The sequence below is a fragment of the Poecile atricapillus genome, chromosome 2 (assembly GCF_030490865.1).
Source record: "Poecile atricapillus isolate bPoeAtr1 chromosome 2, bPoeAtr1.hap1, whole genome shotgun sequence".
Classification (NCBI taxonomy): domain Eukaryota; kingdom Metazoa; phylum Chordata; class Aves; order Passeriformes; family Paridae; genus Poecile; species Poecile atricapillus.
Genome location: NC_081250.1, coordinates 88,499,789 through 88,517,687, shown reverse-complemented (window position 1 = coordinate 88,517,687; position 17,899 = coordinate 88,499,789). Strand labels below are relative to the sequence as shown.

General features: G+C 36.0%; 1 protein-coding gene across 5 annotated transcripts in view; it reads left to right on the top strand.

The window, feature by feature from the left end:
- PTPN3 (protein tyrosine phosphatase non-receptor type 3) overlaps nt 1–13,225 on the top strand; it is a 167,334-nt gene extending 154,109 nt beyond the window's left edge. For 4 of the 5 annotated variants that reach the window (XM_058832835.1, XM_058832832.1, XM_058832836.1 and 1 more), the window contains exons 25-27: nt 803–948; nt 1,622–1,757; nt 5,653–13,224. In XM_058832835.1, the coding sequence (XP_058688818.1) occupies nt 803–948; nt 1,622–1,757; nt 5,653–5,730 (360 nt within the window). In that variant the 3' untranslated portion in view covers nt 5,731–13,224. Of the gene's footprint in view, nt 1–802; nt 949–1,621; nt 1,758–5,652 lie in introns of all 5 variants that reach the window. The other variant, XM_058832834.1, reaches the window with a different exon arrangement.
- The last annotated feature ends 4,674 nt before the right edge of the window (nt 13,226–17,899 follow it).

Here is a 17,899-nt window from a genome sequence, read left to right as displayed (position 1 = left end):
TAACCATTAGTTACATCTGTAACATAACAGTTCAGCCCAATCTGAATGCAGAAATGATTGAGTGATTTCATAATCGAAGTTAACAAAAAGCTAAACTGAAAGAACTTCTGTAAAACCGTGATGTTTTTACAAATAATTGATTCAAAAAAAGAACTCTTTGTACAACAGAATCTTTTAACTAATTATATTTCTTCCATACAGAAGAGTATCCTCCTGTGCATCATACAGATGTCAGTCATATATGTACAATGAGCATGTGTGTATGAATGATATATATGTATATATACTGTTTTCTAATAGAAACCAGATTTAGCAACTGTTGCAGTCAACTTTATTATACCTGAATCTCTAAGTGTGCATGCACATATTTGCAATAGATTGAATAGCCCTAACCCCCTGTTTTATTAGTATTGTTCTCAGTAGTTCTGCTGTTCTCAGTTTTCCAACCAGTTCTGTACTATAGTATAATACTATTATGCTTATGTCTTGTAGCATTTTAGTTCAGGTGAATCAATGATGTCAAAGTGTAATAGGTTAACAGTCAATAAATCAAAAAATTAAAATGTTTAGTTCACAGAAGTTAAACTTGATACTTCACTGATTTAGAAAATGTTATGCCTTATGAATTATTACATGTCCATACTTCACACTGAATTTTAAAATCACAAATGTTTTCTACACCATCTACCTCTTATTGCATCTGCAGAAAATACTTGCTGTGAAAAATGTGACTTGTATCTAGTAAACATTAATACAGGAGTCATAACACTGGCCATTGTTTGAAAACTTTACTGTATTTTAGACAGAACAGCAACACACCGTCACCCATCTCCAGTACGTAGCTTGGCCTGATCATGGCGTTCCCGATGACTCCATGGACTTCTTGGAGTTTGTGACCTGTATGAGGCCAAAGAGAGTAAAGAATGAGCCAGTTCTTGTTCACTGCAGGTACTTGTGTTTTAAAACTCTGATTATAGATCTGCTTCAGCCTTAGAATAAGCATTTGGTGGGAAAAGTTTCTCAGGACAGGAGGTTCCTCGAATTAGATGAAAATGTTAAACCATGCAATACGAGCATTTACTGCTGAAGACAGAAACACTGATGTTATATCTAAAGGATGAGTTTACTTTGTCTCCCTTTCTCCTGCAACCTTTTGAAATGGCGAAATGGCTTAGTCACATAATTATCACAGATCTGATAATCTGCAATTTAATTTGTTCTCTGGTTTTTATCCTTTACCACTGTTATAATCTCATTTTGAATAGTACTGAAAAAATTCTTTTCCTGCTGTTCAAGTGTGTGTCATAAAAGCAGTCAATTAGATCTGACCTTTTTTAAGACAAAAATACGAAACCATTGAAGTTTGAACAGTTTAATTGTTTAAAAATGCCTTTGCTTTAGGTGAGGTTTTAGTTTTACTTATATTAAAAAATATTTTCTTTTCAGTAATTACCACAAAATATTACTGAAGTTGCGGTAAAAATAAACTTTGCACTCTTTTTGAATTTTACTATGGTCTTCCTGCAATTTCCAAGGTTAACCTACTATTAACATTGTGATATGAATTTGGTGCATTGCAATAACCTAATTTTATAGACTATTTTCCTGTTGCATTTCACAGTGCAGGAATCGGTCGCACTGGTGTGCTGGTCACTATGGAAACAGCCATGTGCCTAATTGAAAGGAACCAGCCTGTTTATCCACTGGATATTGTACGGAAAATGAGAGACCAGAGAGCTATGATGGTGCAAACATCAGTAAGTGATGGAGAGGAAGCATATTTTTCTGTATATATACTGCACTTGTCAAGTTATAAAATAGGTCCAAAATATTTTTAAAGGATCTAGTAGTCTGAATCTTCAGTTATCATTATATTTCAAACTTCATAAATTTAGCATAATGTAGCATGGTGGCAAAGGCTGGTTTGCTAATGAGGCATGTATTTATCTGTTTCTAAAATATTTCTTATCTTGCCAGGAAAAGACAATTGATTTTGATACATTGTAAGTAGTTAGAATGCCCAAAGTCAGACTTGTACTGATCATCTGTTCACAGTCCTTTGTCTAAATTCTCTTCAAGAACCTAGAATAAATTTTTGCTTTTTTTTCTAATACAGAGTACTATAGGAAGTTATTAAGTTGAAAGTAAAAGCAAAGTGTTTGTGGTCTGGTTTGAAAAGAAGGAAATGGCTTTTCGAAAGGCCACTTTAGAGCAGAAATTCCATAAGAATGTACTATGGATTTTTTTTTTAATGTTGCCACTACTCAGCTGGAAAAAAATACGGACAAGTTGTGTAGCCTCAGTAGCTGAAACATGAAAGTAGAAGTGATTTTAAGATGAAACTGAGGCAACTTTGAATTCATGAGAGCAAATTTGTGTCAGCTTTGGAAATGAACATATTGACATTAGAGAAGGATGAAGGATTAGAGATTGTTCTTCCTTTAGGAGAGGCTGAATGACAAAAATTCTGAGTGTAGGTTATCTTGGAGAACTAAATGCCCTATGAGAAACGAAAGGGTGTTTAGACATAGAAAGCCACACAGTTAAATTGAACATTTCTGTCTCATCTTACAAAGAAAATGCCTAAAACGCATTGAAATCAAATCCATTTGATCACAAAAAACTTAAAAGACAAATTCTATTCATTAACAGGTTAATGATTGCAGGTATTAGCATTATGACTAGATGTGGGGGAAATCTTGCATCATCAAATGGCATGAAAGCATCAGAATCTGCAGCTGCCTGTGTACCATTAGAGCGCTCAGTGAGCAGAGCTTGTGCGTGCATGCTGCTGGGATTCACCTTCATTGCAGCAGGAGTGCACTCTCTGGAAGGGGATCAGCACTGTATCGTTGACAAGACAGTTGTTTGAAAGGTGCTCTGCCTGTTCCTTGCTGAAGTAGAAGCTGAGCTGATGACAAAGGTGGTCATGAGATGAAGAACACTAGCTTTAAGTTTAAGGAAGCCGAGTGTTAACTTCTGCAGTTGCACCTGTCTACACCCCTCAGTTTCTAAAATTACCTGAACAAGTTCCAGCTTCAGCATTCTAGAAGTGATCCTCTTCTTGATAATCAGATGTAAAAACCTGAAGTAAACTTCAGCTTGCCAGAAGACTGAATCCCTTTTGCTACAACAGAAATCAGACAGAATTGTCCTTTCACTCCACACTTTGACATAACTGACATATTTATAGTAATAAATACAGCTACAGTCAGACTCCTGGTACAAAAAATGAATATCCAAAATAGGATTCTTTACCTTGCTTGCTGTGTTATGCAGTTTGCTGTCAGCACAATCAGGAAAGGGATGACCTGTGGCAGCAATACTGTGAAATTAAATTCATGTATTATTTCTGAAGAAGGTAGATACTGTTGTGAAAAGACAGTGAGCAAAATTGGCATACTGTGCTGTAAATGAGACACAGAAGCACGTACTCAGCTGTGAGAAAACAGAATACCAGAGAGCTGCATGTTGATATTTGGATCTATCCTGGGTGCTCTATTGCATTCCCATGCCTGCATTCCACCTAGCTTCACTGTTCATATTTGATATCCCATGTAGGATTTCTGGGAGAAGCCGTTAGAGATTATTCCGTTGTAACGAAGGGATTGTTCAGTTTTAATAGCTTTGCCTAAAGCACGTTCAGCTGCCCTGTGGGGTACACTCTGTGTGTACTCCAATTCTAAGGTGATAATGATTTGCTAGATGCATGTTGTGACAGGGCACACTCAAAAAGAATGGGCCAATCAGAGTTATTACTTGGTCAGTTTAGAGTCTGTTAATCATATGATTGCTGTAGTTTCTCAAAGACCAGTGGTTTTATTACCTTGAGCAGCAAAAAAACTTGAACCAAAATGATGAAGCTATAACAAAGTTGGTGTAACTGTATGGCTTTTCATTAAAAAAAGGAAAGATTAACCCTTCTCTTCCGATAAAGAGAAATTAGGTATCTGAACAATGCAGAATACAGTGCTTAGGATGGACATAATAGAGGTAGCTAGTAGAGTGAGCAATAAGAATACATGAAACAGATAAGAGTAAAGAAAACAAGTAGTCAGAGATTGAGTCAGAGGAAGCAATGCTGAAGTGCTCATTCTTTTATTTGTTCAGTAACTTGATCACACAAGTTAACAGAAGTATTGAACAGAGAGCTAAATACCACATCTGGCTTGTTCAGGCAGTAGAAATATGGAAATGACAATAACAATGAAGAGACAAGTCAAGGTAATTAAGAAATAAGAACAAAGTGATACTGAAGGTGGGAGTAATTGACTGAAAGGTTGAAAGAAAATCCAGATAAATCAAGATGCAGAAAACTCATTTCCACCTTCTTGTTTTCCTAAAGTTTTTCTGTACTTAAAAGAAAGTGTGTTGTGTTATGTTATGGACAAGAATAACATTCCTAACTGCTGGTATACAAAGGCAACCTAAGGTCCTTCACAGTCCAAATGTTATCTTTTAGCCTTTCTCTTTGGGAGATAGTGGGAGAATGTTTCCAGATGCTTCAGAAGAGTTGGTGGGAACTGTCAATACAAGGGCAGCTGGGAGAACATTTCAAAGATGGACAAAGGGATGTAAAAAATGTGAAGCTTTGCTTCTCTGAATATATGACATGGAACTTTGGAGAAAAGGGTTCATTTTGGGGTTTTGACAATAGTACTTTCACAGAAGTGAGGATGCTTTGATCTTTGCAAGTTCTTTTAAATTTCAGTCATCTTGTGTTCTCAGGATTGTGTTAGTCATAAAAATTTATTCAGGCTAGCTGGACTTTCAGTTCTGCACTAGGCCTATGGATAATGTCTCCTTGTATCACTTTTTAGGCCGAGGCTTACAGGCTAATTGTTTTTAACAAATAGTTATATTACAAGGTCGTGGAAGACCTAGTCTTTGTAATAGCATAATGTAGAAAAGAAACTCTAATTTTTGAAGACTTTTAAGATCTAATTGAGATCAAAATGCTGAGTGACAGAAGAATTAATGTGGATGCTGCTCTTCAAAAATGTTAATTTGAAAGGTTTTGATCCCCTTCTGTTACAAAAAGAGATATGTGGTCTGATCAAAAATTGAAAATAAAGTGACTCCTGTGGTACTGTAGGTGGTTTGGAAAAAAAAAAGTGGGGGGGCTTCAGTTAGGTAGTTGCACCTATAGATCCTATATGGCAACTTTAAATGTGGCCTTGGTCATGTAATTTAAATGTGCACAGTAATATGTAACTGCAGGACTGGCAAGCTCAGAATACCTGTAATAATCAGATAACTACCAACTTCCCCCCCATCCCCCCACCCAAAATAGATGAGATGTATAAAGAAGGTAAATATCAAGTTAAACTTAGTCAAAAGTCATGCATAGTTTTTACAAATAATTCCTATTTCCTGAAAATTAAGCACGTATTCTTTTAGTTTGGGTAACTGTATTTTCCTTGGTGTGTGATTTTTAGTGCTTGTCCTTCAAGGAAGAGTAAATGTCAGCTTTGTTTACTGTGAACACAGACAGGAGAGTAGGATTTTCTCCTCCCATCCTTGTAGCTCCTCTCCTGTCATTGCTCAGGAAAAAAGGAAGCCATGGAACTGTTATTCCTATTCAATAATACTGTCTAATCAGCAGTTTAACTGAACATCCATAAATGTTTTTGTGTTTTCTTTCCTACACAGAGTCAATACAAGTTTGTTTGTGAAGCTATTCTTCGTGTTTACAAAGAAGGATTGGTTCGACCACTGGATTCCAGTTAGCACAGCAGTGAAGGATGAATTCCTTTTTCGCCTAAAAAAACTGCTCTTTAAGTAGAGCAAGGGCTTGTTTCTGAAAGCAACTAGAATGGACTAGAAGCCCATGAAAAGACAGATGAGCACGTTTGAACTGTGGCACTTTAAATTTCTCAAGAACATTGCTAAATCATGTACAGTATAACAAAGTCACATAGATAAATATATGACAGCAATTGTGTGTAATATGCATTATTCACATAAACAACCATAAACAATCATGGAAACCTTAACAAATATCTTTTACTGCCTTAAGACACCCTTTACTTTGGAAGTTACAAAGTTTCTTGAGTTTCCTTTGAAATAGTAAAAAGAAAACTATTATTGAAATCATTCATCTTAAGAAGGTATTTAATATATTTGTATCATATGAAAGTTCATTGAAGGTGAATATTTGTAACTTTCCTTTTGGGATACTAAATATCCATAGAACTGTAACCTTGACTAAAAGGCTGACGAAGAGCTTTAAAGGCTTATGCATACCTACTGAACGCTGAGCTGGAGAAATTTAGTATTTGGTTACTGTAAATCTATTAGTGAGTATGCCAGCTGTTATAATATGCTGCTTAGAAATCACATCTACTGTATGTGATGTGAAAATAATGCTGCATTTAGGCATTTATGCAGGTGGTACCGCCTACATCTTCTGTTGATCAATTTTAGTTGCAACTTGCCCTTTTGATAGGGATCTACTTCTTACAGTTTTAGTTATTGCACCCCTTTTCTTCTGTTTCTGCTGTCTGTCTCCTTTATACTTTCCACTGCTGTTTCTGTATGTGGACTGAAAATATTTTAACTTAAAACGAGGTTTAATTCTCTGTCATGTTTGTTTCCATGTGTATTTATGAGTTCTCAGATGTAAATGTGGATTAATATTGCACACAAGTACTAGACTTTTGACTTACTGTATATGCAGAGTAGTCTAATCCAATACTGGAAGAAAAATTACTACTGAACCCATCAAATATGTTGCTGCTATTTCAAGGTGTGAAGCTTACAAGGGCACAGGTGTTGCTAGTGTTCAGACAGTGATAAAATGTTGACTTGCTGCCCTCCAGCAAAAGCACTCTTATCCAGCGAAACACGACTCCCTTTTGCAAGAGTTCTCCAGATTTACTGTGTTTCTTGCTTATACAGAAACGCAGTTAAATTCACCTGAAGATTTACGTGGAAAGAGAGAATGAATTTGTACATTGCTGAATAATTCACCCTAAGGTACACTGGTCTCTATTTCATTTCAGATGAGAGAATTGGACTTTCTGAACAGTATAACCACATTTGTATAATGTTAAATTATTTTGTGTGTGCTTTTTGATTAACCTGAGATAGTTATTCATTTTTTAATAGTGTTTGAAAAATATTCTAAGGGACTGTTTAAAACTTCGTTATTTAAAAAATTAATTCTAAATAGGGAAAAATTTTTATGGGGCATATTAGCCAGATGTTTATATGTATAAAAGAGAAAATTAGATAATTTTTTTTTCAGAGAGATATATATGCACACACATATTCAGATGTGTTTCAGAATTATGGTTTGTATTATGGATATTATCATTTATAGCTGGAGTTTCATTATAGAAACTATCACAGCTGTACAATATGCATCTCTCATGTTACTGGAAGATTATGGTTCCCCCCCCCCTCCGGGAGATAACAAGAAAGTGCACGTAGGATGAGCTAAATTGCTGACTTGACTTTTGTAAGCTTGGTCCTTTATCCAAGATTACAATTTTAGCTATAGCTGAGGAAGATACGTGGTTACTATTTATTGATTGAAAGAGTTTTAATTGAGATGTGCAGAGTAGATGGCAACATGGAAACCTTCTTGGCTTTGTTAGGTTGAACGGTGATTAGGTTTGTGCTCATCCTTAGATGAGCATTCCAAATTTCACTTCAACTGGAGTTTTCTGTAATATTTTGGATCATTGTCATCTTGCTTGTTTTGGCATAGATTGGAAGGCAAAAAACTGGTTCACTCTTTTTTTGCTAAATTGCACCAGGTATCTCAATCTGTGTGAATGCAAAGGTAAAATGATAGTGGACATGCACATATTATTTGGGAAGCTTTGTTATGTGTGTGCCTGTCTGTTAAAATATCTTTTTTTGTTGTTGTTGTTTAAGTTTTCCCCTGCCCAGGTCTCAGTCATCCCTTGCAGTTGGCATGACTTGCATTTAATAGTTTGTCAAGAAGTGAGAAAAGGCAAGAAAATAAATTCTAAGAAAATATTTAGAGCATCTTTGTGACATCCATGTCTTTCATGGAAGTACTCACAGTTTCTTTGTGTTCAAGGTTATTCTTATATTCCAACTGCTATTTATGTTTCTTCATGTTTAATATGTACTTACCAAAGCACTGTAAATGTATTTCTTGTATAACTCCAGTCTCAAGATATATGGTATAGGCTTGACTTGGGTCAGTATGTGTGCATTTAAATGATGACTGTCATATTGTGACAACAAATGCTGCTCTTGTTCTGGTAAACTTGGATGGGTTTGGTAATACCATTGGGGAGTTCTTGGATTTTAATAACTTGATTGAAATTGCTGGCCACAGAGAGAATACTCAAAGCTATATAAATAGTAATCTCTGTAAGTTTATTTGTTTGTTTTCTTTAAATACCTTTGAGCAAATACTAACTTCACACATATCTTGTATATTGTGTCCATCTTTATTTCAGTCTTGCTGGGCTTTGCACAGGTACCTGTAGGGTCCATAGGGGAGAATTGAAGGGGTTTTGTCTTCTCTCTGTTGTGTGTGATGACTTTGCACTGAATGAAGTATGCCTTAGATCTGATCTTGCAATGAAAGCAAGATGAAATTATGAAAACATCTTAACGCCAGCTTTTGTTTTGAAAAAAATTAAGAAATGGTGAAGACTTAGATTTAATTTATTAGGTTGGGGGGGTGAGGTTTGGTGGGAGTTAAAACTTGTGACCACAAAGTTTTTAATTATCAAGCAATTGGCAAATGGTAGAAAATGCTGTGAAGACAAGATTCTGTATAACCTTCATAAATATTTTACCCTCAGTTTCTCCTGTGCTGGCATGATCCTGAAAATAAGTATTCAAAATATCTGGTGTGATGGTGGATGAAGAGGGAGCAATAAACTCTTGAGGTTTTCATCACTGTGAAATACACTAACATTTATTTCTACAGAATTAAACAAATTTTAACTTAGTGGCTTTATATTTTATATGGAAATAATTTAACTGCCTATTCAGTGCATCTACAGAAATCTCACACAGGAACACTTCTGAGACAGAGGTGAAAGGGTCAGGTCTTGCTATTTATTAAAAATAAGAAAAACAGTGCCCTAAACCATGAATTCCTTTTGTGTAATCAGATGTATGAAATACAAATCATTAAAATACAACCAAACCTTGAACAGTGGTGGTGTTTGAAAAAAGAAAAAATTGTAATCCAGGGGTTTGCTTTTAATTATCCTGTCTTTGTTATCCTTTTCTTATCCTGTTGATACTAAATTATATGCAGTCAAAGTGTACCCACAAATTCAGCAATAAGTCTTCATATATATTCAGTTTTTTAACTGTTGGTTTTCCTTTTTACCCTCATATTTCCTACTATGCAGTACTTGGTGTTGCCGCTGAAGATGAACAGATCACACGGACACAGCTCGAGGTGTGGTGAAGAGAAGAGAAAGTTTATTTTTCCCCCCAGGATTTATAGGCTTCTGACCATGGCCAGGGATTGGATGGTCAGGATTACACTTTCTCACTGCACTGGCCATGACAGATGTCCATCACAAGACGTGTAACAGAAAGAATGTACACATACCTATGTTTACAGTTACTGTCCTGGGAAAGTCTTTAGAAAACCATGTCAGCAAGCTCAGAAGCTGAGTTTTCAGGGCGACATCTTGGTTAAATATATATGTATTTTAAAAGAACTACAGTTCTCAACTGTATCATCAACCTTGCATTGGCTTTATTACAAGTATAGTATGATACTTATTTACAAAAAAGCTCTTCCCTGTAGACAGTATTCTTCTGTCAGAGTAAATACATAAATATTGAAAATAGATGCACATGGTTAATATTCAGTCAATTATAATTTAAACATAGTTATTTCACTGATAATGGCTTTATTTTTCTGTCCTGTAGCATTTAAGTGCAAGTTTATTTTACTCTCTCAGCCTTTCCAGAGAACATGTGCTGGGAAATGTTTGTATTTTTATTAGTAACCTGCAACCAGTCTAGTCGGTTAAAAGCATTTATTAGTTGAAGCTATATAGAAAGTAAACTTTTCATTAAATACTTTGTTTGAAGGCCAAGTGAATGATTAATTCATTATATAAAACAATGCTTTGATTATATGGGTTTCTTGCATTTAAGTTCTGACACTGATAGTGCTCAGCCGTCTCAAATTGCTGTCAGTTTTAACTGTAGTTTACATTAACAGTTTAAATGTATGTCTAATGCAATATGATTTAGTTTTAGTGTACTTTAATACTGTATAAGCTTCAAACAGTAGCATCTACAGTCACCAAAGCCTGTCATTCTAAAGAAAAAAGTTTCTCTGAATCAAAAGGAAGAAGTTCCACATAATATCAATAGATTTAACCATTTTTCAGCTCACACTAGCTCTGTGACAGTAGCATTCTTACGACTCATATAAAGAGCAAATGTTGAGGATCAATAATATTATGGAAAAAAACAAATTGTGTGGACTATAAGAGACCATGAAATATTGTTGTTGTCTTTTTTTTTTTTTTTAAGTCAAATTCATCTCAAGAGGGGACATTTGCTTGCAGACTACTTGGATAAGAGTAATCTTAGTTTGTGCTTTATTTTGGGCTTAGCTGCAGGTAAACCTTTCATTAAAGTTGTATTTAAAATATTAAAGCATTTATTTTAATAGACATTAGTGAAGCACCTCAGTGTACTGTTAACTGTTTTAACTTGTGTTTACTTGTCTTTCATGATTTTGTTTCCTGAAATGTCATTGTTTTGCCTTATAAAATCACTTTGAGGTTTCCTACAAGTGTAGGAAAGTGAAAGTGTGAAACTGGCTTTGTCTCAGGCGAAGTGATTTTACTGTTGCTTAAGAAAGGGTTGTTTTTTTTTCACCTGCTGTAAAGGCAGTGTGGTGTTCAGACAAGTCTCAACTGATCTCCCTTCAGAGCAATTTAAACAGTGTTGCTAGCAGGGGTATAAATCATAAAGATATATGGAAAAGTGTGTAAGAATCGTTTTCTTCAGGGCAGATAAGACCTGGCTTTAATTTAAATATTAAAAGGAAAAAAATCAAACATCGTGAACATGAAAATGCTTTTAACAGATAAAGTGGGGGTGGGAAATATGATTTTTTTTTGCCTCTTTTTGTGTTTGAAGGAAGTGTTTGAAACGCTTCCTTGTTTCAAACACATGATTTCCCTTGGAACAATTTCTTAGTAAATAGCCATACTGTTTGCCATAGGATTTAGTTTTTGTCAAACCCACCTAGAAAATAATTTTAAGTGGAACATTTTCCTCATCTACTGCTTTGTGCTCTTAAGTAGTATTAAAAAAAATCTTAAATATTTTCCTTTTAAAAACTATATTGGCTGTTTTCATTTTATGTCTTTTTTTGAGACATAAATGAAACCTGCATGTGGCTGGGTAACTGTTGAGGTTTCCCTGCATGCTTAAGAGGGAGCAGATGTTTTGTTAGGGCTATTAAACCCCCTACCTAACATCAGTTACCAACTTAAGCCAGAGTAGCATCATATTTCTACCAGCCTTTTGCAGAATAAACATTTTGTAAATATTCCTTGAAGCTTGCTCTCCCAAGCATCAGGAAATCGTCTTGCACCAAGCTAGAATTTATGCTTTAAAAAAAAAAAAAAGTTAAAATCTGAATCTTCAAGTAAGGAATCACTATTTACCAAATTCTGTACAAAACATACCTTTTAAAAGGAAAAAAAAATGAGTTTTCTGCAAAAATACAGAAATACAAAGGTTAGCTGCTAGAAGTTAGGTGCAGTTTGTCTTAAAGCAAATTGTCTCTCAGCTAGTGTGCAGTATGGCCACTAAAGCACAGAAAGTGCATCATCAGCCCAAATTCCTGATTATTTGTCAACTTGCTTGCACATGGTTGGTTGTGACCCTGATTCAGGAATAAGGAAAAAGGGCTGCCTTCCCTGGGAAAAGATATTGAAATCCTGCACAGTAAATCCACAGCCTAAATTGATTGTATTTTTATTATCTAACCTGAGCAGTCTAGTTCAAAGTGAGATCCAGTGTATCTGTATGGGTTTGCAAGAATATCAGAGCACTCCCTTCCAAAAAAAAAAAAAAGCTGAGCTCAGTAGTGTTAATTGCAGAGGGCTTCATTTGCTTTAGTTAAGCAGCAGGTGAGCGTGGCAGCACTTGGGTTAATCCTGGTCAGGCCCTTCTAATTCAGAGCTTTGCATACATGACTGAAAACTTGGGGTTTAACAGGAATTAAATTACTGCCTGTAGAAATTAGGTGGGGAATTACAATATACACTCAAATGTAAATCTATTTCTAATCCAGGTTTTGCAAAATAAATGACAGGTCTCAGTGCTTACATTCCAGTGACCTGTGCAGTGAGTACTATACATAATTTATTTAGGTTTTCACACTTCATTGTGTAACCTTAATAGAGAGATACAAGGTATATAATGGGGACAATCCCATAAAAGGTTTAAAAATCTGCCTGCCATTCATCCTCACAAATGATGTACTGATTAAAACTGACCTTGATTACAACTGATATGGAAATGTGTTAATAGCACTGGAATAAATTGGATAACAGTTGGGAAAACCAAAGTTGTTTGGGTTTTTTTGCAAGTTTTGAAGAAGATCTCACTATTCCAGTCACTAAACTCGTATTTTCATATAAGTTCAGTTAGTGTTTTTGTCAGCAAAATCTTAGAAGGTAATATCCAAGGATTCTGGCTGGGGGGGTTTTATTTTTTATTTTTTTTTTCCTGTAGCACTCTATAGTTTCTTCTAAGATCTTAGGTGCCAGTTCATTAAAGGAATAAAGAATGTATTTGATGTATTTGGAAGGTAAGGAATGAGATTGTTTTGTACCCTCCTCTGTACTTTTCTTTTAAATCATTTGAAATGTAAATTGATGTTGATGTTAAACAAAGTTTAATTTATTGTTTAAAAGTGTAGACACCTCTTGAATGTATATTTTTTTATTATTATTTTTATAGGAATAAAGGGTTTTGGTTAATGTTTTCAGTAGAGCTTTCTTTGGGTTTGGAACTGTTTTGAACAAAACATAGCCACCATTTTATGCATATTGGTTATACAGCTAATAGTGAAATAAAGGATTTTTTTGCCTATATGGTTTTATTGTGGCTTATTAAAAAAGAAAATAAAAATTGCATTAAAAAGTTACTGACCTTTTTGATGGGAATCATCTAACAAATCACACATGGATGCAACTTGAATTTTATCTAAGCAATCAAGCTTGTATGAAAAATGTCTGGTTTATATACCGCAATTAAAAAAGGAGTCACAAGCTAGTCACAAATTCTTATGAATATTTCACTTCCAACAAGTTTTGTGAAAGAGGATTGTCTTGATTAATTAGGTGAATAAACCTTTGCAGTCATGTCATGCAAGGCCACATAACTGTTTGTGTGCATATTTTCTTTTTTGTTCAAGTGCAGATTTTCTTTATTGCTCCTATGTATGAAATCTGCAGCCTGTCCTTCCTTTTGGGATTTCATGTGTTCTCAGGGTACTCACCAAGCATGTCTGAGTAATCTTCTACACCGTCTGTTGCCCCATGGTGGTTATCACTTTTTCACAACAAACCCAGTGGTGCTGCTGTTGAATTATTTCTGTTTACATGCACATTAAAATGCAAGTTCATAAGTTTTAAAATAGAGAACACATTGAATGAAACACTAACAGATGGATAGAGCATTGACCTGAAAATATGTTTGGGATCTCGTTAAGAACTGGGATGGTTGTTAGCCAGCACTTTTTGCTGTTTACAAGGCATGGCTCTGCCTACTGATTAGTCTTTTTAAGCTTGAGGCCAATAACCCTTCATGATGAAGTTATGAATTCAATAAAATCAGTGAAGGGAATCACAAGGCCAAAACCAGCTCTCTGGACATCTCAGACATGGGATGTGTGTGCATGTTGGGATCTCTTATAGGTACATAGAGACCTATCAAGATGAAGGTTTTGCTGGAATCCCAAATGAAGCAGTTTATGGAAAGATGTACTGGTATCTTCACAGCTTGATAACAAGAAAAGGTGCAAGAAGGGCCTTTTGGAGGAGATAAGGCAGAAATAAACTCCAAATCACAGCTGATTACTAGAGGGGAAAAGAGGGCTTTAACTTGCTGAGTGTTACACATGATTTTTGGACATGAAGGTGTGCCATTCCTCCGTACAAGGCAATCCTTTAAAATCCTTATAGTACTGGCTACCCCACAGAGGAGTGAGGTGCTCCATCAGCGAGCCAGAGTATGGAAGGAGTGCCTTTTTGTAACTCCAAAGACTCCCAATGAGCAGGCAAGAGAAACTTCCCTTTTAACAGCCTTGCTTAAATTTGTAACAACTGGGAATATAAATGTCAAATGGCATTCCCCAGTATATGTATTTAATTTCTAGCTTTCTCATGCCTTAGTTCAGTGATATAAACATTTTCAAGCAGTGACTCAATTTAGCTTATCTTCCTTGCAGTACTCAAAGTAAAATATTTTAACTAATATAATAACAATAATCAATATCTGATTTCATGTTGATTTGTGATTAAGTTCATTTTTTTTTTGTCAGTCCTAGTATAATGAAATTAAACTGGGTTTCATGTATTTAAGTATGCAAAGGTGGCATGTGCAAATGCCAATGTGCTAAGAAAACTTGTTTCTTCATTTTGAGTGGCAAAATTCAAAGGTTGCAATTTGTTAAAATGAACGCTATGAGAATAACTGAAAGTCATCTGGTGAGACTGGGGTCATTGCTGCTGGTCTCTGGGTTCAGAGCCTGTTCAGATTCCTAGGTCCACCTTCAGGAATAAAGGGCACCAATATTCTGCTGGAGTATGACAGAAGGCCGGACTCCTCTGTACACTCGTGTACTCTTGTGTGACCTGACACTGCTGGGGAGCTCTGCGACACTATTTTTGAGCAAAGGTGTTCTGATTTACTCCTCTTCCATTAAGTTTAGCACCCACTCACTAAAGATGCAACATCATTTATAATAGGAGCCTTTTAGATCATCTGTGCATCAGCTACATTTTAAAAAATTAGTTAATTGGCACTGATAGGAAAAGGTTTCCTCAGCACTAGCTGTCTCTCGAGCCTGAGGGTTAATTGCTCAGGGACAGTCAGGTTGCACTGGCACAAATGATGGTGTTAACCAGGGTGTCAGATGGTAATAACAGAGTGGAAAGGTGTGTGAAAACCCTCACTGTGTATCTTTATGTATCCCAGAGTGCTGTAGGAATAGGAAGCTGACTGCTAATGGTTCCTGTTTAAGTGTAATTTTGGCCTTCAGAGCTTTCTGTGTCAGTACAAATGCCCTATTCTCTTGGACCTAATAAATTCTCATTTAAGTAGTGAACGTTACTCCTTACTAAGTGGTGTGTCCTTTTTGAGCATGAGAGTCCTCAGCTCTCATCTGGGTAACTCTGCCCATGCATGTTCATACAAATGTCATGGAAATGTAGAGTAGCTCTTTAGCTTTGCATTCAATTGTACAGATTCCAAGTTAGCATAAGCTCACTGCTTTCAAATGGGGCCAATTTGCTTATGTATACTACTTAGCCTAAAAGGATGCAGTGACTCCAGCATTCAGGTAACATGCCAAAAACTGAAATACATTTTGCCTATGAAGTTACTTGTTGCTGCCTCTTGACTGGTTGTGAGTGTTAATTATTATTTCTTTTAGAAGAGTCAGGCCTTATTTTCATCTGTGCTACTGGGTTGATTTTCTGTTTGTTTTGTGGTGATTCTCATGTTTTGTTTTGGAGGTTTTTTTTTTGTTTTGTTTTGGGCTTTTGTAGTTTTAGGGAGACTATTACATGAAAATCTCCTCATTTTACTGCTGAGGACACCTGCATTTTGAATAGAGGATGTTGTTTTGTTCTCCATCCTCCATGAGAACAGCTCTCAGTACTGTGCTATTTCATCTCTGCTACCTCAGTAACTCTGCCTGCTCTATCACTTAGGTAAGTAAAGCAGGAACTGAGAAGTAGAATTTCCAGCTGAAGGAAAGTTAGGACTGAACATAGCCTAGATGCTATGCAGTAAACCTACAAGACCCAAATGTTATTAGACCTGCTGAAAACTGTAGGATAACCATTTACAAGGAGCTTCCTACGCTTCTTCCTCCTCCCCATTTCCCTTGGATTTTTACTAAGGGAAACAGGCTCTCCATCTTCAGTCCCTGTGGCAGGGAGTTCCACAGCCAGTCTGAGCTCTCTTTGGAGTGGGAAGGTTTCTTCACTCCTACAAAGTCATCTGTTCTCTCATGGCCTGATGCTGGGTTTTTCCTGTTTGGCCTCTGTTATTTAACTTCACCCCTTATAGCAGCAACTGCTCAGAGCGGTCCTGGCTTAAAACTCCTCAGCTGTGTAACTAAGAAACTCCATCTTGGCAAGTGCTCTTGCAGGACTCCTAAAGATTTGTTTAAATAGCACTACTTTCAAATATTATCTCTTTATCAAGACAGGATAGGGAGGGGGTGTAGAGAGAGAGAGAGAGAGATGTGTATGTGAGCACATATATAGAAAGAGAAAACAGAAAATTTAAGTGAATAACGAAAGTAGCTCCAGAAATGGGCAAAGAACACATGCATTCAGTTTGACATCTGAGCCATAAACAGTATTAAAAGGGGTCAGTCTAAAATGAAGCTGGCTATTCAGGTGATATACATCATATGTATAAACAAGGAGTGGGCTTTTTCTAGCATATGATTAATTTTTTTACTGAAGCAAAAACTTGATTCAAACTATTGAAAAAAAATCTGTAAATAAGTTGGTTTTATTATTTATATGCATGGGATTTTGCTTTTGTCAATTCCTGTAATACATGCATAATTTACAACTTCAAGTAACACTGAACCTTGCTTGCTTTATTGCCATCTGCATAAACTGTTTACTCTTCTGTCATTACAAGGTTATGTAGACTGAGGATTATTTTAAGGGTAATGGCTTAGTGATTTCCTGGTATTTCAGGGAGTTTAGATGGCAGAGAATAGGGAAAATAAAATGCCTTATGTAGCAATGATTACATTCAGTGTATATTCAAGCATTGGTTTACCTATCATGCCTTTTGCCCTAATCAAGCCAATTATTATTCAAGTTTGTAATCTGATATAGTTAGGGTGCTTGATGCTGAGCAAATAACTATCAAATGCAATCCCACATCCAATGAGTTTTCAGGTTAGTTCAGAGAAGAGACAAAACAGTTTGTACATGCACAGTCAATTAAGCAATGGTATATAAGGAATATGTGTGGGATACAAGGGTTAAATATGGGAAAAAATAACTTCTTTAATAACTGCTCAATTACAGAAATGAGACAGTTATAATTTCAGCAGATATTTGAAGAGCAGAAATTTAGCTGTGTGAACTGATGGAATTACCAAGCATCCAAGTGCAAAAAGAAAGATACTGCATGGAATCTGGATTATCCAAGTATAGCAAGCAAGAGAGCATAAAGTCATAGAAACTTGGAAGAACAGCACTGGCAACATGTCTTGAGTGGAAGCCCACAATGCAGAGCCCTTTCTGCAAAGAGAATTGGAACCCTGGGCATAACCTTGTTCCCAGTGTGTTCCTCTTGTTCATAGAAATTGCTTCTTGATAGAAATGTGCTAATTGCTTAAAATTCTTACAGAAAAAGGTCTTGGTAGATTTCATGCATTCCCTGTGGGGGGCAATGAGGAGAAGTAGCAAGAGCTGAAGTTCAGCAGAAAAGGATCCATTTTTGTGTAGCTCCCCACAAATGAGGTACTGCAAGTGTCTTATTGACAAACAAAGTTTGTTTTACAGCCATGTGAGATGCAGTTATTTGTATCTTTCTCCCAAGGCTGGGTGCAGAATCTCATGGCCACAGAGCAAAACTATTGGATGAGGGAAGAAAATTTAAGGGCCAAGTTGTGGTCATTTGCCTATGCCAGGGCCGATGCCAGAAT